This window comes from Dreissena polymorpha, chromosome 2 (genome assembly GCF_020536995.1).
Source record: "Dreissena polymorpha isolate Duluth1 chromosome 2, UMN_Dpol_1.0, whole genome shotgun sequence".
NCBI classification, from domain to species: Eukaryota; Metazoa; Mollusca; class Bivalvia; order Myida; family Dreissenidae; genus Dreissena; species Dreissena polymorpha.
The window spans coordinates 34296323-34321273 of record NC_068356.1 but is presented as its reverse complement, the minus strand read 5'-3'; the positions used below and the strand labels follow the sequence as shown (position 1 = coordinate 34321273).

At 37.7% G+C, this 24951-nt stretch overlaps 1 protein-coding gene across 5 annotated transcripts; it reads right to left on the bottom strand.

The window, feature by feature from the left end:
• Positions 1-464: 464 nt before the first annotated feature.
• Positions 465-22958, bottom strand: LOC127866544 (EF-hand calcium-binding domain-containing protein 6-like). 5 transcript variants are annotated; one of them, XM_052407153.1, is made up of 17 exons: positions 22158-22958; positions 17661-17675; positions 14147-14238; positions 12210-12307; positions 11669-11929; positions 11158-11295; positions 10674-10786; positions 9980-10039; positions 7509-7657; positions 6854-7065; positions 5309-5419; positions 4533-4709; positions 3782-4099; positions 3131-3377; positions 2580-2752; positions 2146-2317; positions 465-1806 (listed from the first exon to the last, which is right to left on the bottom strand). In XM_052407153.1, the coding sequence occupies exons 1-17, from the start codon at positions 22510-22512 to the stop codon at positions 1564-1566; spliced, it is 2934 nt and encodes a 977-aa protein (XP_052263113.1). In that variant the 5' UTR covers positions 22513-22958; the 3' UTR covers positions 465-1563. The 5 variants fall into 5 exon arrangements, with proteins under 5 accessions (XP_052263113.1, XP_052263111.1, XP_052263112.1 ...); XM_052407151.1 differs by lacking the exon at positions 17661-17675 and adding an exon at positions 16634-16669; XM_052407152.1 differs by lacking the exon at positions 17661-17675 and adding an exon at positions 16634-16669 and having other exon boundaries at positions 6866-7065; positions 22158-22957.
• Between the last annotated feature and the right edge of the window lie 1993 nt (positions 22959-24951).

The following is a 24951-nucleotide window of genomic DNA, read 5'->3' as shown; positions in this document are numbered from 1 at the left end:
AATCATACAAGCTTAAATTTATCACAGATATTTGGATCATTATCCCTCTAAACAAAAGCCACTGTCTAACATCAAAGCAAATTTATAATTAGAATTAAAGTTGTACAGTTAAGTGTAAATACAACTGAAATGAGCCGTGATCTGTGAAAAAGGTGTTTAATGCATGTGTGTAAAGTGTCGTCCAAGATATGCGCGTGCAATCCGCACAGGCTAATCAGGGACGACACTTTCCGCCAAAACTTGATTTTTGCTAAGAAGAGACTTTCTTAAAACGAAAAATATCGTAATAGCGAAGTCGTCCCTGATTAGTCTGTGTGGACTGCACATGCTAATCTGGGACGGCACTTAACGCACATGCATTAAACCTTTTATGTACACAGAGCACGGCCCAATTAATCATTGCGAAATTAAACATATGTGCACGCATGAGGACTGATCATTCAGCTAAACCAACTGAAAACAGAAACACTTCAAACAATTTATTTAGGCATGGAAAGGGAAGTTTACATTGAGATTACACGGGTATATAAATAGATGATAGAGTATAAAACAACGATCAAAACGAGTAACATATGTTCTAGCAATATACAAAGCACAATAGTTACAAACAATGAACAGTACGAGCTTCATACATGCAACATACAGCATATACCAATTTAAAGTATTAACAATTCCACAAGAACATGAGTCAGAAAATATATTTAGCGATCACAGAAACATTCTCTGCTATAACCGGACTAAATGCATATGCGTAAATTAGTGTTGTTCCATATTTGCATGTGCAGTCCGCACACAGGCTTATCTGTGAATACACTTTCCGACTAAACAGAACTTACTTTAAACTAGAAATTCCTTAAAAGCGGAAATGGTCGTCCCTGATTAGCCGGTGCACAGGTTAGTTATCAACAACAAGAGAACGCCTCAAGCCCGATTTTCCGAGAGCGCTGGGTAAGAAAACTAACTAATTCAAATCACATTCATCCATTATTCTGGTACGATTGTCATGGGAATGTCCCGTTAAGTCCGACGTGACATGCAATTTCCATTGATTTAAAATATAAATGGACGGTACACGATTTAACTCATGATATTAAGGGGAAAACGCATTCTAAAAAATATTCAAACAATATCATACCCATACTATCACAGTTTTGCCATCACAGTAACGACATCTCAATATTTTGGAGTTAAAATAAATTTTAAACGCATTTAAAACTATCACACATATGCGATCACAGTTTTTCCATCACAGTTTCAAACTCTCAAAATATTGTACATCAAAATTTCTCTAAAACGGGTAGAGCCAAGGCTGTACCGCACGTGTCACACATCCATTGAAAAATGCAAATACAAAAAAAACATGTGGAAGCAAAAGTGTTACAACAATGATCATTGAATAACACTGAACATAAACCTATTAATGTAATCATGAAAGAAAAAGTTTTTGTCAAAATTAATAGCATAAAAAGTCCAACAATATACGAATTTCACAAACAAATTACAACTTTTTATTTTTAATACTGACTACCTAAAGATGCTAGTTTATCGTTAAAGTTAACATTCTCATGCGGGCCGTACACTGTGTCTGGTTTCAGGCTTGAACGTTTCCTCGATGAACTTCTCGTACTGGATCCGGCCGGACATGTCCTGGTCAAACCGGTTAAGCACGTGGTAAACTTCGTCCTCGTCCAGTATCACGTTGGCCAGTTTCAGGACTGACCGGAACTCCGGCACGGACAGGTACCCGTTGTTGCTGCGGTCCAGCTTCCGGAATGCGCGACGGAGATTCTTCCAATCACCAGCCAGCTGAAACATACATAAAGTGAATTTTTTATTGCATAAATGTACCATGCACGAGTTAATGCCATACTTAATATTATTATGTTGTATGTATCATTTATATTTTCCTTGGCCTTCGATAATTAGTAAATTAGGGAATACGTGTAAAATTCATCAACATGCATTCATGAAATTAATCGCCCTATGTGAAGACTGCAAGAATTAATGTTTAATAATTTACGTAAAATATATAAATATTTCGGATCCATCATTTAAGGATAGCAGCTTAAGTGTTCTTTCAGTAGGAAAACATTGACATAAATATCATTACGAATACAATTTGTAAGGACATTGCTTGTTGCGTACCTTCTGTCGGAGTTTCGCAGTGATGCCATGCAGTCCTTTCTGTGGCGGTTCCACGATGTCGCTCACCGGAAGTTCCGCCTGAGGGTGCTGCAGCAGCGACAGCATATTGTTGCCGTGACGCCAGATTTGCTTACGGAGCGCGAACGGTTTCAAGAACTCGATGTATGAAACTCTAAAAATAGTTGATAAAATAAGTACGTAACAATCACTCATCAAATTATTATCTTAAATAAAGACAATACTTGAGAAACTACCATAAGGCATGTGTAATATAACAAAAAAAGGCAAATCATGCCAAAACAAATTTTCGACATTTAAATGAGGTACATCGTGTATTTTAGAAATCGGCATGTTTGTAGGTAGTATACACATTTAATGAATTGCTATGCAAACACAACCGTCGTTAAATACAACATAGTATAGCTTTAGCAGACCTTCCGTCCGCCTTGATGTCGAACTTCCGGATGAGCTGGTCGAGCTCGTACTCGGACAGGTGGACGCATAGCTCCCGGCACACCTCCCGGAACTCCTCCTGCGACACGAACCCGGTACCGTACGGGTCCATGCCCACAAACTCCTTGCGGAGGTCGTCCCACATATAGTCGATCTGAAGTAGAATAGGCGACAAGGGTAAAGAGACTGATGACACAGATCATGAGACTGACGACAAAAAATATTAAAAAGAACGTCATTGGAGTTGTGTGATTGAATATGATTGCATGATAAGAGTTCACAAGATTAAATTCAGAATAATAGATGACATAATTTTGAGAGTATCAAATTAGTTTGGCTACCTAACTTTTCACCATTACAGGTTTTTCTTGTAAATAACCTAAAAGGCACTTTAATGTTGTTTTGTTTTGTTTTTAAATTAATTAATTGTTTGTTTTTACTTGCGTTTTAAGTGCATTCAACCTCAACATTTATATATTTCATATATCTCGTGAAAGCTCATTCTAACTCTGAATAAAATTTTGAGTGTTACCTTAGATCTGAGGCTATCCTGCAGCATATCTGCCGCGCAGTTCAACTTCCGGGAGCGGATCATGAAGTCGGCGTCTCCGTGACGTGGCGGGTTGCGTTTAGCGTTCGGGAACGCTGCTGACGTGCGCGAAAATCCAAAATGGCGTACAAACTCGTAGTAGTCTAGCGTCTTGTCTTTGTTTGTTATGAACGTCTTCCATAAATCTCTGATTTCACCCCTCGTCACTTCCGGTTTGATTTCTGGGAACCTGAAATGCGTTTTACGAATTTTGTCTTATACCTTACAAAGGTAAAAAAAAAAGTAGTAGACTGTCTTAGGCATACATCTAGGCCAACACACGGCGCTCGGTTTAGACATGTGTGCTATATAGATGGGAGTTGTATTAACTAGTATGTAATAATACGAAAATATAATTGTTTTAATGCATATGCGTAAAGAAGTGAGAACAGGTTAATCAGGGACAACACTTTCCGTCTAAACTAGACTTTCATTTAGAAGAAAAGAAGCACAAAAATTCCTTAAAAGCGGAACGTGTCACCCCTGATAAACCTCTGCGGACTGCACATGCTTATCTGGGACAACACTTAACGCACATGCATTCAGCCCCGTTTTCCCAAAGCACGACTCAACATTAAATATTACAATGCTTACCTTCTTAGAAGCTGAAACATCTGTTCTTGTGAGAAGCGCATGGAGTTGATCTCGTCCAGCTCGAAGAACACTCGCTCCACGTCATTGAAACGCTTGGTTAGAAGGTCCTTAATCAATCTGAACATTTCCTGTGGCGAACGGCGCGGTCCAGCCTCGTCCAAGACTGGCGGGTCATCGAACACCATGTATTCGGCCGCTTCCGTTTTCTGCAGTTTCGGCGCTGGAGGCTTTTCTTCCACTTTGTCTTCCGGAAGTGGTCCCACCTTGACTGGTTTCCTGTCGTTGTGGGCACCCGGGAAAAGACTAGGTGCCATGCCCCTGTATCAAAGTGGGAATTATTTGGAAATTTTGTTATTAATTCTGGATCTGATTGCATGTTTAGCAAACTATTAACATTAGTGCGAATGCTTCGTCTTTGAAGTTTGACGCTTATAGTTGGGAAGAAGAGAGTACTTTTATTCCAATAAAAACTGGAATCATTGTATGCCCATGAAACAAAATAAATCATACGTAGACGTAACTGATGAAACACACACACACTAGTTTACGAAGAACTTATATGTTCCGCATTCGCCAACTCATAAGCTCGTACATTTGAATTCATAACGCTCACGTATTGAATGTAACCTTGTTGTTTATGAAGCGTATTGTAAAGTAAAAACTGAATGACGTCGATCACTAATGCTCTTCCTCTCATCTGCGGTCAAAGTGAATAAGATCAATGAGATCGATTCGTCCACCAATCGCTCACCTGGTGTCAAACTGCTGCATGAAGTCTGTGTACTTGACCCCGCCGTCCTCGTCTAGCGGAACGCGGTCCACGAACGACTCGAACTGTTCGTCCGTCAATGTGAGGTTGAAGCGGCTCTCCATCGCGGCCCGGAACTCCTCCTGGTTGATCACGCCCGTCTCCAGCTTGTCTATGCTCCTAGAACCGGAAGTGACGTTAGTTATTTTTTTTAATGGAAAACGTGTTTGATCATGAGATATCAATATCGCAATATAGGTAAGCGAATGCAATTGTTACATTTTATGATTAAATGACACATTGTTAACACCAGTAGGAATGTCAGAGAAATCGACTTATAACTACCAGCACATAGGCATCATCTATGCGTTAAGAAAATCAGCCATGAATATTAACACGCAACGCCCATCGACTCAGGCATACACATGCAGTCTCATCTTTATTTCAAATCATTTGTGATAGGAAGACGCAACTAGACTTGATTTAGAAGAATATGAGCCTCGTTCTGTGAAAATTGGGCGTAATGCATGTGCGTTGTGTCATCACGGGTTAGCCTGTGCCATCCGCACAAATTTATCAGGGACGACACAATCTGCCTAAACTGGATTTGCGCTAAGAAGAGACTTCCTGTAAACGGAAAAAAGCATAAAGACGGAAAGTATCGTTAATGATTAACCCATGCACACTGCACCGGATAATATCGGACGACTCTTAACGCACATGCATTGGACCCAGTTTTGGCAGAACCTTGCTCATACGTTTGGATTAAGAAGACCTACTTGAAAGTACCGAGGAGCGCCAGGAAGTCCCTCTGGAACATATTCATCAGCTGCGCCTCCAGAGTGCTCAGGTTGCCGCCAGAGGTGGGCGACTCGCGGCCGTCATTGAACCTGCATGTCCACGTGAAAAATGAGCATCACACCAACATAATGAGAAAGATTATTTGAGCCTCGTTTTGTGAACACTGGGCGTATTAAATCTGCGTATAGTGTCGCCCATGATTAGTCTGTGTACTCTGCACAGGCTAATCAGAGACAACACTTTTCCTTTTGAAGAGAAGCCCCTCCCCCTTACACGAAAAATTCCATAAAAGCGAAAAGTGTCGTTCCTGATTAGGCTGTGTGGACATTTACATCTATTTCCCAGAACGAGGCTCATCATTTGTCCGTTGTTTTCACTTCGAAACTAACCTGTACGTTGAATTAAATTCAACGTTTATTAAATTCTTTAAAGATTTTCTTTCAGTATGCAATTATAAACGGAGATGATAATTTGTTATAGCTATCGAAAGCAATGTTTAAATGAATCTTAAAAAAAAACTAATCGGTTTTACAAAATAACTGTTCTCAAATTCATCGGAACTAAAACATCCATTTAAACTGTGAATTGTAAAACGAGTTCAAAATAATATCTAATTTTAAAGATAGTGAATGTTATTTTGATGGCGAAGTAAGGAACGTTCACATAGAATTGCACAGAATCGTACAGAACGATCATTATCATTTGAACGTTATATGTGATAGCTGAAATATGTCTACCATCCACTAAACTAGAGTTTTTGCCTATTAGGGGATTCTAATACTACATAACTGATTATTTCAATCAAACGTTTTAGATGATTTTTTTTATCTTATGAGTATTATTTTTTGTACAAAAATAAGAACAAAAGTACTTTTCGAAAAGAAATAGGTTACACAACACAGAAGTACACTGTCAACTGAATAATAAGAGACAAGTCCACATCCCACTCAGAGAATCAAACATGAATAATGGTAAATTAATTGCATTGAATGAACTAATGATGATTTTCACCATGAACTAATGCGCCTTTGAATGCATACATAGACGATGTAGAAGGTAAGTACAGATACACGTAACAACAGTATGCAAAACACGGAATTAAGTCTGAAATCAAGAATATGATTATAGCAAATCTACTGAATTCACGTAGAGACACTAGCCATGTCTGTTTTATCCAAGATAATTTAAAAAAATGCGCGTAGGTAAGAAATCAATCCAATATATAAACATAAATCTTATGCATGTGTAATGCTTTTCTGAGAACATGGAACAAGAAAACTATTAGATTTGAGTGTGTGTTTTTTTACTTTTACATTTCCTTGCAAGCAGTATTTATAAAGTTGTAATGCACTAATGGCTAGCATCTGCGTACAAACCAAAGAAAGCCCGGAAGTACCAAGTACCGCTAGGGAGCAGAAACAATACTGCCCGGAAGTACTTAGCAGCACGTCACAATCGAATGTTCTAGAAGGTTGGAGGTGGCCACACGTGGTTTGCACAATTATAATAAAATGGAAACTAACAGTCGGACTAGCCTGTGTTTGTTATCAGTGAGAATGGCGTGCGTCATTCCGCGCTCGCTGCGGTCCTGGAACCGGTGCAGGAACTCGCGGTACGGGATCGTCCCGTTCCGGTTGGCGCTCACGCTGCAGCGGGACAGGAACGCGGCCAGGTACTTCTTCTCCAACTTGAGACCAAAGTTCGCAAGGACCTCCAGGAAGTCATCGAAACCAACCTACATGGAGTCAATAATCATGATAATACAAGGTAAACAGAGCACTTACGTCGAAACAGGAGTCGCAAACTCTTAGTTTTGAGACCGCTTTGGATAACTTTGACATCTGATACTGTTAACTTTTTTGACGACATCATATACAGCATTTAATCATCTTTATTTGAGCATCGTTCTGGGGAAACGGGGTTAAATGCATGTGCGCAATAGGTCGTCCGAGATTAGCGTGTGCAGTCCGCACAAGATATTAGGGACGACACTGTCCGCTTTTGGGGTATTGTTCGTGTCGACGAAGTATCTTCTTATCGAAAATCATGTTTAAGCGGAAAGTGTCGTCCCTGATTAGCATGTGCGTACTGCACAGGCTATCTGGGACGACACTGTATGCACACGTATTAAACCCTGTTTTCACAGGGCAAGGCACATATGTAAAAACGCTCACTTACATTGCCCTCTGACTTAGCGTCCTTGGCCTCGAACGCCTCTCGCATGGTGGAGAAACCCTCACGGAACTTGTTTTTCAGCCACCGCTCCACGTCAAGCTGGTTGCGCCGCTCTATCTCCTTCCGCCGAGGCGTCCGCTTCGTTGAACGCTCTAGAAGGAAGAGAGAACAGTATGTAGGAAGTGTTTTAATTGAAGCCGAACGATACAAACAAGCATGTGATAAAAGTTAGCTGGCTCAATACAACTGATCGTGTATGTTGTATATTATACAGGGCTAGCGCTGGCCCAAAAAATGTTTGAGCCACCCAGATGTAGGGGTGTCCGGGGCATGCCCCCCCCCGGAGATTTTTGGATCCTAGATTGTCTGTGGTGCGTCTTGGGCCTATTGCCAACCAGTTTTCGTTTGTTTCAAATAACAATTTATACTATAGATTTTTCATATTTCTTTTAATGACAACAAGCACATGTCACATATTATAATATACATCACATCACAATTTTCATAGTAATAAAGATATTTTAATACAGCGCATTTTTAACAACATGATGAATGGCATGTAAAATACAAGCATACATTTCATTCACAAAATACATTGTTTTGCTGCTTTACTGCTTGCTGGAATCGACGGCATGAGTGTGATCTGAAAAAAAATACATAGTCAATCTGCATATATACATATAGTTAGACTATAGCATTTCAAAGTAATTTCAAATTAAAATTCCTCTCATCTTCAAAATCTTACCTGTAGACTTTGCATGTTTCGTCACCGAGTCTTTTTTCAGGATATTGCAACCTACAGTGAACGTGTTGGAATTCTGCACCTTAATGCATAGGTCACAGTACATTGATTTTGATTCATTCTCAAAGCGAAGCCAATTATTATCCACTTTCCATGACTCTTGGAATGCTCTAGTTTTTGTGTTTTAATTATTTTGTTTGTTTGTTCAGACTCATTTTCGTCCAAAGGACGCTTTAAGGTTAAAGAAGTCATGTTAGCGACTGTACGGACAAAGTGGTATCTTCCATTTATATAGTAGACGACATGAATTAGTCTTCCTATGCGTTACAAATTCGTAACTTTAATTAAATTTTAATTGCAATTAAACCGCGCGTTTTTCACGTTTTCCTTTGATTAAAATACGCCGCTGTTAGTTATCATAGTGTGTGAGTAAATCGATCAAATTATTAATGAACACCTTTTCATTTCAATAGAAAATCGGCAGAAAGTTGTAACATCAACGACATAGAACTAATTATTTAATTATCACTCTTTAATTTGGATCGATAGTCAGCTTGGAAACAATTAATTTATTGTCACGCTTATTTTCATTTTTAATCTTATAATACGACATTTGCGACCATCCGCTATTTTGTTTGCAGACGACAATATTAACTGTGTATTCATAGCTCCACCCATTTTTACGTTTCATTCAACAACGTCATTTCATGTGTAAGCCAGCTCAGTTTTGATTGGCCAGCTACCATGTGCACTTCAATAACAATAAGGTCAAGCGATGTCTCGATACAGGTGCAGACCGGTTTTCGTTCACTGTTCAAATTGCGAATACTTTCATTGAAACAAAGAGAAAAATATAGAAAACCAGTTTCGGGTTAAAATGGCGGCTGTTTTCAATGAAATTTTACGAGATTTTAGCATTTTCGCAAATCGGATTTTTCTTGAGCCAAATTCTCAATATGTTCGCAAATGGCTCAAGTGGCGAACGACAGCGCGAGCCCTGAATATATTTGTACTATGCAATGCATAATAAGCTTTTGGTTATAGCAACTGCGTGCGTTTGTTGCCAAGTTTCTCACTGGAAAAGAAAGATCGTTTTTTTTGCAGAAGCAGGAATATGAATTGCATACAAACTGCAGACAAATGGCCAAAGAAACCAACAACCATAGCAGAGTAGACTAGACCACAGACCAAAGGATCCCTGGCTGACGTTCAGCAGAGACGGCAAAGGTGGATGGACATGCTTAGTAGCAAACCTGCGTGGATAGAGAACTGTATAGTGCATTGCATTACACTTAAAGATTGCATTGCCTGAGCATAGGCCGATGCCACGAAGTTGCAATATAACGAAATAGGCACGTCGAATGTTTTTTACATGCTTTATATAAAATGTATTACTATAAAATATTCAGAACGAACTACAAGTAATGTCAGTATTTCACATCCTTAAATAACAGATGCATAATCAACAAAATCACCAGAAATGTCGAGAACTAGAAGAAAGCGCAACAATATAAGAACACAGAATGTGGTTCTATGATGCCGTTTACTGGCACATAAAATGTATTATACACTTATTATAAGACAACTGATTTTGAAAATTCATAATTTTCTTAGAAAAGATCAAATTAAATGTTTTAGAAATATCTCATCCAAAGAAGCAAAATGAGATCCCTTGGTGCGAAACTAATAGAAAGCCACTGAGACCGTCACCCTAGAGCTGTATATGACTTACTGCTCAGTTCTTTGAACTCCTTTACTACATGCCGGTCCGAGATCTTTAGCTTTCTCAGGTCTGGATAATGTGAAATATTGCAGTCAAGTGTGTTACGTATAGTGCAGTATGCATGAAGTCTCTGACCACAATACTTACAACTTAAACAGTAAACGCGTGTCGGTCGACATTAGGTATACCCGTGATGTCTCGTGCGGTTAAAAGGTTGAAATGATAACATCAAATTCATTGTTTCCTTACATCTACTTAGCTACTACTAGAGATTGCTGGCAATTTTGATTTTGCTTCAGATAGTAACTCTGCAACGGTTATGAATTTTAAAGAGAACATATTTGTCGACCTTGAAATTACCTATACATGTGTACATGTATTATTACAGAATTTTATTTTTTGTGACTTAAATTGAACCGCGCTCTGAGAACATCGGACTGAATGAATGTGCTAAGTGCGTCGTCCAATGTAAGCCTATGCAGTCCACACAGTCCGATCAGGGAAGACACTTTCCGCCTCGATTGGATTTTCGTTTCAAAGAGACTACCTTTAAACGAACAATTCTCTAAATTCGGAAAGTTAGGTCCCTGATCAGCCTGTGCGGACGGAATAGGGTAAACGGCCTTCACGCAAATGCGTTCGGCACGGTTTCCACAGAGCGAAGCTCAATAAGTCTAGGGTGAGGCATTTCAAGCGCGCCTACCTGACTCAAGTACGGGTGTCATGGGCGCCATGTCGGCTCCATTCTGGAAGGTGATTCCCAGCTTGTTGAGGAACTTCTCACCGTTTATAGTGCCAGCAGCGTCCGGGTCGTACCTTAAGCACAAGCAGGAGCAACATTATGTTTTAGCATTCAATTATTTTATGGATAAAATATATGCTCACTATATTTTTGCTAAGAAAAAATTCAAAGAGCAACAGAGTTATATCTAAAAAGCACATCGGTATTCAAAACCAATGCAGCAATACGGTTTTAATACTTGGAAAATTATTATTTAGATTTTCTACGTATGTGATATTGTTTAAACCTTATTATTTCTTATACGTTAATCTGCATATGCAAATCACTACATACATATATGTTTTTTTAAATGTGTACAAAATTGCTTAGAAGTTAAAAGACCGATGTATATAATGATATTCCAACGCAAACTGCACGTCCATAAATTTCTGTTCATCGCGCTTACTTGTTCCATAATTTCTCAAACTCGTCGTCGTCCATGTAGAACATAAGTTTGTTGAGCAGCTGACGCAGTTCCGGTTTCATGATGCGTCCACTTCCGCCCGGGTTCATCTGCGGGATCAGCTCCGCCAGGTCCATAAACCTGCAGGCGCACGTGATAGGTGTGTATATAAATATGTATTTGTAAGTTTAATGTAGGTCCGCTTGGTTTGTGTGAGGATATTTGATGCAAGCTTATGATTAGTGATGTAGGATGTTTGTCCAGTACTTTTACCTTAACGCACGATTGTATTTGCATTTTGGATGTTTAATCTTTGTAATCTCAGTATATATCATATAATGTATTTTGCAAATGCATAATTATAAAGAAAATTCAATATTTTTCGAATTAAAAAGGACACTAATACTCAACAAATCCTTCATACTTAGTTCAACACTGTATATGCTAAGCTGGGACAACAAACTACATGTATTCGTATATACCGTTGTGGGAGGCTCGCTACCCTGACCCTTACCTCTGTTTCACCTTGCCTCTGAGCTGGCCGTGCACCTGCTCCGCCGTCATGACCGCTTTCTCGAGGTGCGTGCGCTGCACGGGGTCCATCCAGCGCGGATACGATGAATCCTCCTCGTTCACCTTCCGGAATAGGGCAAAGAACTCCGTGTAGTTGATCACCACGCGGTTATTGAAGCCGAGGCGCTCGAGGAGGCGCGTGAACTGCGACTGCGTGAGCTGGCGACCGAGCACCGTCATCAGGATGCGGTATAGCGCCTCCCTGCGGGTGGCGGAGAGTAGCAGTGTATAAGGGTGTAAGTTGGTATTTAAGCATGATGTATTAGTAACATAGCTTAGTTATTGATGTTAAAGATTTTGCTATAAGACATATATGCATGAAACATACATGTACTCATTTTTGTACTAAGCGTCATGATTTGTATAGGGCAAGTTGCCATTTAGAACATGCGCAAATACATAATAAAAAATTTAAAACGTTCGAAACATTCAGTATAACAAATATGGATGCCGAGCAGGAATAATACTCCACGCGGTAATACCTGGACACGTTGCCTTTCCCCTCGGGGTCGTTGTTCTGGAAATGTTTGCGAATCTCGAAGAAGTTACCGCGCATCCTCTGTCGCAGTAGCATCTCCAGCTGTAACAAAACGTAAAGAAGTGAGTGTGTGTGGTAGGTACCATATAGTGACATGCTTTTACATTTGACCCGCGTCATGTGAAAATGGCTCAAATGACATAAGACTCATTTTCGCATTACACGAATCATTTATAACAGCATGGAGGGATCTTGCTGATATGAGTAAAGACATTTTTACTGTAACCAATTAAAAAAAGAATAAATGTGGTGTTAATGGGCGACACAGTGGCAGCGAAACTATGAAAAGTCGTGTGTTCAATATTAGATTGATCAACACGTACACGTACCGGTTTATAAGAATCGAATCATTTTTTCTATGGCAGTTATAAAGTTTGCTTTTTTGCTAACTGCATTAGATCGGCATTAAACAATAAATCGAGGAATAATATGAACACCCATATATGGTATGTACATGTATACTATTTATGATTCATAAGAAGACATTGGCAGACGATATCATGCGGCGTCTCATCTGGGTCTACGCTGTTTGCCAATGCCTTTTTTTCTAGACGCTATGCATAAACGGGTTAAATACTGATTAATACTTATGTACAACTAGTCTTTAAGTATTAGAATTTTGTTACTTTTTCATGTTATTTTCTTCCCGATCAGAACAGGCTAGCATCTGTTACATAGATTTTTTTTCAGATAGAGAGTTCTATTTGAGTGCATGCATTTCTAGTTCATGAAAACACTTCATAAAATTAGACTGAAACGTGTTTTATCTCCCCATAGATAAAAGACCATTTTGTTAACATGATCTGAATTTTATATTTCATCAAAAGCATGAGATATTTTTTGTACATGTAAAATATCTTGCACATATTTAGATCAATAGCACACGTAATGAACACGTCGATTCAAAATCAATGAAATAGCTAATCTCAACTCTTTAATTGGACTGGTATATTGTTAATTGACTAACCTATTGCAATTTTAATACAGCTAAGATTATGTTCAAAAGAAATCTCCGATTACTAACAGCTTTAGGCCGATTGACAGATTTATATTATAGATATCATGAAAGCCTCCATGCCATGCCATTATAATCTCATATGTACACTTGTATTTCGAAACAGGTTGCCAAAATTTATGTGACCTTACTCAAATGAGTATCAAAAATGTTAAAATGCATGCATGATCTAATATTGAGCTAAAAATCCATATTATGTACACAACCAAACAGGACAATGCGGTAAGTGTACAGCCATGTTATTTAGAAGACATTCTACTACGAGATTTGCTCAAGAGCACCGAAATGTCTGCCAAATGGTATTACCTTGCATGATTGATTAGCTCAGTTTTTCAAATGTTTGCATCGTATTGATTTAATTATGGAAACACTTATATTTAGTTAATGTTTTTCACCGAAAGCTGTGCATGCAGATATCTCAAATTATGTAAGTTGTATTATGCGACTTCTATGGCTACTTCTACTTTGCTACTACGAAGGTAATAGAGCACTACGCTATCAGTCCGTCGTTCTTTAGTTCGATTCCCAGCCAAGTAACTTTGTTAATATAATCCTTTCTAAGGCCATTCATCCCCTACCAATCATTCAAGTAGGACAGTTTTCAGTTATTGACATCAGCATCCTACGATGTGAATATTCCAAACTAACAAACTACTATATGAGGATTGCTGCATCTGCTGCTACACTAAGACAACCACTGTCAGTACCACAGCCGTTCTATAATTATACAACTATACAATAAATTATACAAGAAGCACCACCTTAATTTCCGATGCAGCTTTAACCAATATCAAGGTCACTACCACTATTACCCAAACTATTTATGTTGCATGCCATAGGTGCCACATGGCGTAAGCGGAACTCACCTCGTCTATCTCGAGCCTGGCCTGGGCGGATGCGGTGGAGAGGCGAGAGCTGGCTCTGCTTGGGGGTACAGACCCAATGTCTGCCTTACTCCCTGTAAAACACGCAGCCGGTCAGTGGAAAGCACTTACGTATGTTTATAATTCATATAAATGTACATGTATACAGTTTTAATCGACGAAACAAAGAATTCATGTATACAGAATAGTGTAAATACTATTAAACAAATTATAGAATTGCAACAATTGAATCGACGATTGACTACTTTTGATAACTTTTTAAGTGTTTTTTATGAACGATATGGCAATACACATGCATTAACTCAGGCGTGCGGAAACAGATGAATTTCGCTATTCAATGATAAGTTCCCATATTCAAAAGCCTTGCATGCGATTGATCCAAATGCGCTGTCGTGCACGATGCAAGAGTATCGGGCATTATGCAAATACGGACTGATGTATTTATTATACATCTAATAACGCTGCAAATATATCGAAGTTTCCCACAACATTATCAGCTCACATTATAAGTTGGAATGCCTGCTATGCGACTTAGCTTTTAAAGAAACTGTACGCTCAATTAACGCGATAAAGTCGGTAGTTTTGACTTGCTCGTGGCAACTAGATGTTTTAGAAATACAAAAAAAATGTGTTCGAATGAAGTTTTCATTACAGTCGTATTAATTATCAATAGTCACGGGCAATCAATTTATATGATCAGTATGCATTTGGTTATAAACACATTCACTCCACCTATTCCAAATAGTGTCACATACATTAACTCCCATTATTACTTATTAATTCAACGCCATTCAGATCAATTAGATTATTTTGTGATTATTATCATGTTTATTCTTATAATTTTAATAAACGATAGCTCCCGCAAGATGTTTAAGGTTTACTAATGTAAAAACTCTGCAATCAGGCATAAACGCACATGCTGATGAAGGAATGAGAAATTTTGTTAAGTAAAATGCGCAAATATATTTTTGGGGGCAATTAAATAAAGCGTGCTCGTTGCGTATCGAGAAACCACGAGTTTCTTAATTTATGGGTGGAAACGTATCGGTATATTTAAATTGCTTGTGCGATAGTCGATTCCATAGAAGTATAAGCACGCGACCCTGTAATCGGGCATTCATTTTGCTAGAAGCAATCCTTTGAGTGCCACTAGATATTTAATCAACGTGCGTGTAAGCAGCCGGGTGGTTGCTATGGGTCTAACAGAAGCGGCTGTACCCTTTTGTAATTTGTGAAATTACAAGAATTAAGTAAACACGCGCGCCCATTCAAACAAAATGCTCACCATCGATTTCTCAGCGATCAACGGCGTTACACCCGCTGTTTGTATGCCTAGCGGAAATTGTTTTGTTTAGAAATAACCCATTTAATTGGCAATAATAAATCGACGTTTTGAATTCCGTAAAGGCTGTCGGACATTTTAAAGGCAAGTTGAATACGCATCAGGAACGCGATAAAAATGCCAGTTTTCGCAATGAAAATTAACGGGCGAATGATTTGTTGATAGAATGATTGCTTCATTTATAAGTTCTAAAGATCTTTTATGACAGAAAACAATATAGAATTCCCTGTCTGGTAATAAATAAAATAAACTCCTTTATACAGGAATGATGGATCACAAACCTTCCAATGCTTAATAGGTTGAATAGTACAGTAAAACAAATATTGAAAAGAACGAGCTTGTGGTACACATAGAAGATTTAACTCTGTTTTTTTTTTACAATTAAGAAACATTTAAGAAAGGAACGCGAGTGGATGGGAATACATTTGAGGGAAACACCTTTTTTATTCAGTAAAAGAACAAGTATGCTGCTAATATTTGTAAAAGTATATAATAAATAGCTACAGGTTCATGCTCTTTCAAGAAACAAATAAAAAAATGAAACTTCTTTTGCAAATCAAGTTCTACAAACATGTATGGGAAATAAAACCCAATCCGCTACAAAAAATAAACAGCACAACACGAGCCTTACAACAACGTGCATTTATATAATGTAAGGAAAGACTCTCCTGTCTGGGTAAGTACTATATGAAACACAACATGCATCGCTACTATTTCTAAGGTATCTAAATAGTAAATTATAAAACCATAATGCTTTTGATAAGAGTTACACTGGTGGAGGAATGGTTGGAGTTACTGCTGACATTATATATTTTTCTCAAACATACTATTGAAGAATATATATCAGTATATTGGTATTTGTAACAATAGTGAGTACATTACGCGTGTGGGGTGGCTAGTTGGCAAGTATATTTTACAAACGAATAAATTAATAAAATACAAACACGGAAGGAAAAAGCGGCATTCTAGAACAAATAAACGTTCCACTGATGTAAATGAAGGAAAAAAGCTTCCGAGTAAAGAGAATCAATTTCCGGGGTTTGCTAAGAAGACATGCCTTGATTGGTGGGGGTAGAGTAGGGGCTCGTCCAGATTCAAGCATGTACATATATCACACGTTTACGTACCGGAAACGCCCAACAGTGGTAGCTTCACACTACTGGCTATAAGATAGACGCGTGTTTACACATTGTTACTGTATATAGGCGAAATACCTAACACATACGAACATTGTCATGCGAAAATGGATCTTATGTCATTATCGACCAGCGCTACTCCAGACCAGCCTTCGCAATCGCGCATTCTGGACAGGAACTAGACTGTCCGCTATACAATCCCGCAATGTTTATCGGTCTCATTAGCGGTAGCGGAAGCTTCTGACCAAACTCTGAAGATGTGCAGACTGTTCTGGAGCTATGCTGACCGCATATGGCGTAAGACCTATTTTCGCATGACGCGGACCATATAATAGTCGGACTCTAAACTAACCATGCTCTGAACATATTCTTTATTGTGTAATAATTATATGCTAACAGATTCACACACGTCAAGCTATGGCGCTGAAAAGCACCATAGCTCACGTATATAATGAAATGAGACATGACTCAACATGCTAGGCTTTTTCTAAAACCGAATGTGCTACAGAAACCAACTAATAGAAATCTATCAAACATTTCGCTACCATATTACTACGTCACGTGATAATATCATCACCCACACGTGTACAAAAAAAGAGAAAAACTTCTACTGAACAAGTAACTTTAAAGTAATGAATTCCTAGGATTAATTTGCATTGCCACGCCATCTGGCCTTTCATAACCGAACTTTCGATGGAGAAATACAACTCTTACCAAAATATACGATTCAAATTTGCCAATATATATTTTTTTAAATTGTCAATATATAGTTAAACAAATCCATGACTGTTTTAATAAGAATTTATATTTCGCGTGCATAATGTACTAGTATATGTTATCGTCGAATTAGCATTTCTATGGTTTTTAATAGATTTATATAGTATAATAATTCAATGTGAATGTATGCACATTAACATTTATAAGAAATTAAAATGTAACCATATGTGAAAACACACTATTCGTAAAACGTGTGCTTGTATGACTGATGGCGTAGCAATTGTGTCGATGGAGTACTTACATTCAGTGGACTGGCCTAGATGGAACAGTATGATAAAAATCGTTACACACATGATTCATGTTAACCAACACATTTTATATCGTATACCAGAGACAGTAACATGTTCATCCCGTGATTGTTTGGCAATATATTGAGACGCGCGCATGGAAAACGGAGCTTAATGCATGTGCGGAAAGTGTCGTCTCATATTAGCCTGTGCAGTCAGCACAGGCTTATCAATGACGAACCTGTCAGCTTTATGGTAGTGTTTGTTTGAAGAAAGTCTTTTCATCTGTTTAGGCAGAAGAGTGTCGTCCTGATTTGTCTAAGCGGATTGCAAAGGTTAATCTTGAACGACACTTTTAGCACATGTATTTAAGACACGTAGAATGCATTTTAAGCACATGCATCACATTTTCACGGAGCGCGGCTTATATATGGATGATACATCGGCAACAGTGTTAAAGAACGGTTAATTTAACAACTATGTGGATGCGTCGATACACTTAGATTAATTTACTAGACAAAAGCGACAGTTTACTTCTTCAAACTTTAAAGGGGCCTTTTCACAGATTTTGGCATTTTTTTAACTTATTCATTCAATGCTTTATATTGATAAATGTAAACATTGGATCGTAAAAGCTCCAGTAAAAAATCAAGAATAAAATTAAAAAAAGGAAAAGAACATTGCCCGGAGCAGGTTTCGAACCAGTGACCCCTGAAGTCCTGCCAGAGTCCTGAAGTAAAAACGCTTTAACCTACTGAGCAATTCCGCCGGGTACACATGCTAAACGTATTTTATACGTTATATAAGCAATCTTCGTAGTTTCACAAAATTTAACGACAAAAACAGAACTCTCCAAATTATTCAATCGTTTCGCGTTGCAACGCTTTATAATTTTTAGGTTTTAAAATCGTCAAAAGATGCATATAATGGCTATATTGGAGCATGGTAAATGTTCAGTATTACTGTTTCCTCACAAATATCATAACCAAAACGAAAATTTGCGAATCTGAAACAACTTTTTTCAATTTTGTCAATTTACCAAAGCGTGAAAAGATCCCTTTAAATCATGCCCGTTTTATTAATAGCACTTTCAATTTAAAATTCTGTTTCTGTTCAAATATAATTGAACGATATTATTTTTTATTCGTGCGCACTTTGTGTGCAGTTTAAGACTTAGTCTAAATCACGTGACAGTGGTAACTTTAATTTAAATATTCTGTTCTCAGTTGTAATCATCGATTAATCAATATTTTGGCTGTATATACGTCAATCTTTCAAACGACCCTGTTGTAACCATTTAAATGTCTAGACAGGTTGAATAATTCACGTTTTCACCAGTTTCAACTCTTCATATTTATATCAGCGTGGGTTCTTGTGATTGACGTGCAAGGACTAAACGCTAGGAGAGCACGTTGAAATAACACGAGATCTCAAGTTATATTTTTTAGCGATGACTTTCAGGCTAGGTTAAACGTTATTTAGTCATTTAAAACGTCAACTGCAACACGATCCGGCCCCTATGAAAACTCGTTTGAAAATGTTAAGGCGTGAACTATTCATATAACACGGTGTCCGGATTATCTAGCCAAAGATAAACGTCGTCTGCGCTATCCCCGCTGATCCACGGCTGTCTCAAACGGAAGCCCATATTGGAACGCGGGACCCATAGCACAGGACCAGCGTGGATACCACAGAATGCGCGATCGAATTACTTTAATAATCGGCATCGGGTTAGGTGTATATTGAAAGATAATCCTGGCATTTATTGCAGGTGAAATAAATGCACACGCTGGATTATTTGTCTGAAATATGACATACTTTGATTTGAAATCCGCATTTAACGTGTCCGTTTCTTTCATCGTTGGGTTTGAAATAATCAGCGCGTGCTTTTGGTTATCGCGATAGAGGGAAATACATTGCGCGACTAATAATTTTTATTGTGCAGATTCATTAAATTCAATGGAAAATCATACATACTAGTATATGTACACATTGTTGTTAAAAAAAAACAACCATGTTTACTGTTGAACACAAATTTTAAAAGCATACAATGTAACACATGGATACATGCAAATTATCAATATATAAAGTTTTAAACGCAGTTAGTTATAAAATTACTTTAGAAACTAATAAAAATATCACGGTGGTCGATAAGGAGAAATGTATTTGGCTGATTCAATTATCAGATATCAGAATTCAGTATAGTTTGTCACAGTAGCGACGAATACAACATTATAAGTCGTATTTTCGTAATATGTAGCACGTTGTTATAGTTTGTGCCTACATATGTACGTTCATGGTGTTTTATTGTACACCATCTACTTTCGTAAACTGGATCTGTAATATCTTATTCCGGAAGCCAAAATTAATTTTTGGAAATGCTGGGCATTGATAAATACACATTAAATAAAAGAAACTCATTGTTAAATGTAAGCTAATTCTCGTAAAACAAATACATATACTTAAAATTTCACAATGAACACACTGTATCTGTGTATACCGCTAATACTAAAATGTAATATGTTTTATAATATATACCAGGTATACCGTATGTCCTGAAATGTATACCGCATGTACTGAAATGTATACCGTAGGTACTGAAATGTATACCTGTATGTACTGAAATGTAAACAGTATGTACTGAAATGCATACCGTAGGTACTGAAATGTTTACCGTAGGTACTAAAATGTATACCGTAGGTACTGAAATGTATACCGTAGGTACTGAAATTGTATTATTAACGTGACACGAATCTTCTTAATCATGCGTTGTTTTGTTATACTGACGATGTACATTGTGCAAATCATAATAAATCACATGTTCTGGAAAAAAAAGAAGAAAAAAAGACGCAGCTGTGCTGATTATGCATCACACACATTGTCAAAGGACATCAACACCGCAGCGATTCTTATAGAGGTATTTAAATGATAACGATAGCATAAATGCTTACGTTTACAAATTATATTGGTATAAACGCTTCGATTTAGAATGGTTGATTCCTTTGAAGACGGTATCTCGGTCGCTTGAATGCGTTTGAATAATTTGGGCCAGGACACGTGGGTGAAGTGTTCGCACGTGCATCGTTTATTGCAGCCATTTAATGAAAATATTGGTACTTGAAAATCAAGTATATGGTAAAGTAGTGGCATTCAGTACGACACAATTTATTGATGTATTGACACGCTAATGTATAACTTGATCTGTATTATACCTGCATGTTCTCGTTTAACCAAAGAAGACAGCCGGGAAATTTTGTGGAATTAATCATTTCCACTGTTGCAGCAAATATCCGGATTTTCATAACATTAGTTCATTGTCATATCGTACAGAAGTGTGCACATAATATATTTCAATTTAACCCTTCGGTTCGCACGGAATCAATCAATTAAAAACTCGTCGACCCCATACAAAAAGCTTACATGCTGTGTCAATAAGCCATGTTTGACTATTCATTGAGTGTCAAATAAAAATGTTTGTCTGGGTGTTAAGAAGCAAACTGGTAGGAAAGATTAGTTAACTATAGTCGATGTTAAGTAAACTCTTGTGGTCCGTAACTGTATGGATTCTCTTGAACACCGTACGCTACTTATAAATAGCCGTTGTGTTTGCTTTAATTATCAGGAGAGTTACAGCGTTACGTGTTTGTTTAAGGTTTGTTTTTCAAAAAACGACATTCTATTTACTGTCTATATTCAGAATACTTTTAATGTATAACGTAACATAACATATGGTTTATTGTAATGCTAGGCCTTCGGCCCAAAAAACAATTGATCAATAATCATCCAATGTGGTGACAACAGAGATATGTTAATTAATAATATATTATTAACGAGCAGAACATGTAACACAAAGACATAAGCATACAATGTATATAGCATATCATGTCATAACTTTGACAAGTAAGTATTTCAAGTTATATGTTTCATAATAAGAGTAATTATAACGTCATGAAACACTTTTATATTAAGAATCAATCAAAAACTTCTTTCGAGCATTAAACGCTTCGTGCATATATTTTGCAATAGCAATTACACTCTTACTGTCATATTCCGACATCATTTTATAAAACAGATATATATAAAGTTATATAATGGTTTCCAATAATGTCCATTAAATATTTAAGTCTTATATCATCATATAATGGGCACACAAAAACAAAACGGAATTCGTCTTCAATTACACAAACATTGCGTTTTAAACGTTTCAAATTGGATTCCAGGCCCGAACAAATAACGTGTGTGGGGTCACGAAACCTCTTTACTGCCACCCCCATCCCCTAGCTCTGATAAGTCTTAGTACTAGTAAACCATCTTACCAGAGACAAGTCCGAGTTGGTTAAGTGACCACGGGAATGACTTCACTTCTGTTACAAAAGGCGAACATTCCAACGAAACAAACAAACTCGTTTGACACGTTACAAGCCCTCCAACCAAATATAACAATCTATAAGAATTGTTTTAATCACATATAACCTGTTTAAACTAAAGAACAAAAAAATATAAACACTTACCAAATATTGGCATTCGTGTTTTGGACGGGTCGCCGAATGTGACCTCGACCCCTTCGGGTATGCTTTCTATCGGCATGGAGGCGGCGAGATTCTCCTTCCCCAGGCGATGAGTCTGTCTGCTCTCCCGACCACCAAGCGCACTCAGGGACTTCCGGAGCGGGTAATGACTCTCGTTCGCCAGCGGCCGCCCACCGGCCGGGTTGGAAAGGGGCCTGTCTCCTGACCGCGAGACCCCGCGGAGCTCGAAGTCCCCTGGGTTACTCATCCGCGACAGAGGGTGCTGAATCTGGGGCAGCGACACCCCCATACGCCCTGTGCTCATCTGTGAGGGCGGCCGAACGCCCACTTGGGACATGGTCAATTAAAAACAAATCACAATATATCCACGACGATAAATCAACTAAAAAATCCCTACGAGGAACCTTTCACTCCTTTCTAAAACCTTCAGTGAAACCGGATGGCATACGGTTCCAACAGTTCTACACTGTAAATAAGAGTTCTCAAACACCGCTAGTCTCTATTGACAACGCGACCGGTTGGTTACCTGCGCCGCTGATTAATAACCATATATCGTCAAACCAGCTATTATTCCCCCTGACTTTTTTGTTTAGGTTATATTGAAAACAGATCAACCATAAACTATCCGTTTTTTAAACGAGGTAATCCACCATTGTATAGGAATAAACCATGAATGCAAGACGGGACAAACTGACAAAAGTTTTAATACCACTAGTATCGAATGTGTCTCGCTAAAGCGCCTATAGGTAAAGCATTGCTTTTGTGGTATGAACAAGCATGTTAAACGGCTCGGAATCGATAGCATTATCTGATCACTGAAATCATCAAAATTATATTTCAGATAAATAAACGTGATAATTTGTGAATTACCTCTTAATATGAACACGGGCCGCTAAATCAGATTTTGCTGCCGAACGATTTTGAAAAGTTATACGATAGCTTGATCTTGATTTGAGACAATTTGAGACATACAGCTCAATTTAAATTGGTTATTGATACAAAAATAAACAAAAAGTTACTTTATAGAATAGAACGTGTTACAATTTTTTTTATAGACGGATCAGTGTTATTTGTTGAAGTTGTCTACAAGAAATCGCCGAAATAGTGGAATAAAATATTTATTGATTATTTTAAAGTGTCAATAAAAACTAACAACATATTTGTTATCAGTGATGCTGTTCGAAAATATCATGATATATAAATATTTTGATTTCTTGTACTAAAGCTAGCATATGAGACAAATGAACAAACTTAAACTTCGGAAACAATTTGGGCGATTAGGAAAAACTGGGATAAATGAATATGCGTAGAGTGTAGTCCCAGATTAGCATGTGAACATGCTAATAAGGGGCGACACATTTTTCGCTGTCATGGTATTTTTCGGTTTAAAGGAAGAATGTTCTTAGCGAGAATCTAGTTTATGCGGAAAGTGTCATTCCTAGTCAGCCTATACGGTCTGCACAGGCTAATATGCCACGACACTTTGAGCGCATGCATTAAGCCCCGTTTTCACACAACAAGGCTAAATTTAATAGCTTCAATAACACATTTCCAATGTTAGTGTGGCTCAAAGTGGCTCGTTATCATTTCAAGTACATATAGCCCTTCTAGCAGTTCACTTTTTGCGCCTATTTCATTTAATGTTATCACTTTTTACAAGTACCTCTTGCTACCGCGCTATCTATATGAATGGCTTAATACAACAAGCATTTAAGTCAGCCGTACATAATGCATTCCCTAGATGCATACTGCATGGAGATGTAGCATACCAGTTTTGCCATTATAATCATTTATACGGCAGTTGAAATATTGACTTAGTATATCGCCTGTGTATAAGCTTTTAAAATCAAAATCAATTTAATTTCAACTATTAAATAAACACATTAATTTTGATAGATTATCAGGTAACCCGAGCTTTACAGAGTCAAATATCTCTAAGTGTGTGTTTGCGAGATTTGTTGTCTTACTACACCGCTAACGCAGCGGCTTGTTTGCTCGAGAATAAAATGATTTGCAACGAAATTAGTTTGAGCTGCCTGTTTAGGCATAAAACAAGGGATTAAAAAAGCCATTTTAAATATGTCAAATATATTTGTATTATAATTAATCCGCCTCTGACAAAACATGATTATACTACAAAGTGAGCATACCGGTAATTTGTGATGCTCTTATTGACCGCGCATTTGGTTTACAAACTGTGAATTAAATAAAGCTGCATGTTATGTTCGTAGCTGATTCGTGTTGATGGTTTTTGTGGCTTCTTTTCATTCATTTGTTATGCAATGGAATATATGTTGCTTTCATTGACTATCAAATCATCGTGGCGTCTAAAGATGACCATATCACACAATTTGTAATTGTCTAAATTTAAACAAGAGGACCAAGATGGCCCTAGTTCGCTCACCTGAGAGGTTTTACCAAACGTCAAACTTGACCTAGATATTGTACAGACAAACATCCAGGTCAAGTTTCATCATTATTGAACCAAAACTCTGGATTATGGAGTGTTTTTGTTTTTGTGAGATTTGACCTGGTGACCTATATTTTGAGTTGGCCCCCCTTACCAAACATCAAACTTTGCGTACAAAAATAAATATTATTACCAAGATTCATAAAATCTGAAACAAAAATTTGACATCTGGAGTGTTACCAAGGGTTTTGTATAATATAATGAAAATTTGGACAATCTAAGGTCAATAATTATGGCATTAATTATGTGATTTTGCTCATTATCAAACTTGAATGAGATCTTTCAGCAACTTTGATAAAGAATGCT

Excerpts from the sequence above, each read along its gene's own strand:
- LOC127866544 (XM_052407151.1), bottom strand. The coding sequence starts at position 22,512 with ATGTCCCAAGTGGGCGTTCGGCCGCCCTCACAGATGAGCACAGGGCGT. Across the intron at positions 10,040-10,673 it reads GACACCCGTACTTGAGTCAG|ACCTGAGAAAGCTAAAGATC; the intron begins GTAGGCGCGCTT and ends CACATTATCCAG. Across the intron at positions 7,066-7,508 it reads ACGCTAAGTCAGAGGGCAAT|GTTGGTTTCGATGACTTCCT; the intron begins GTAAGTGAGCGT and ends GACTCCATGTAG.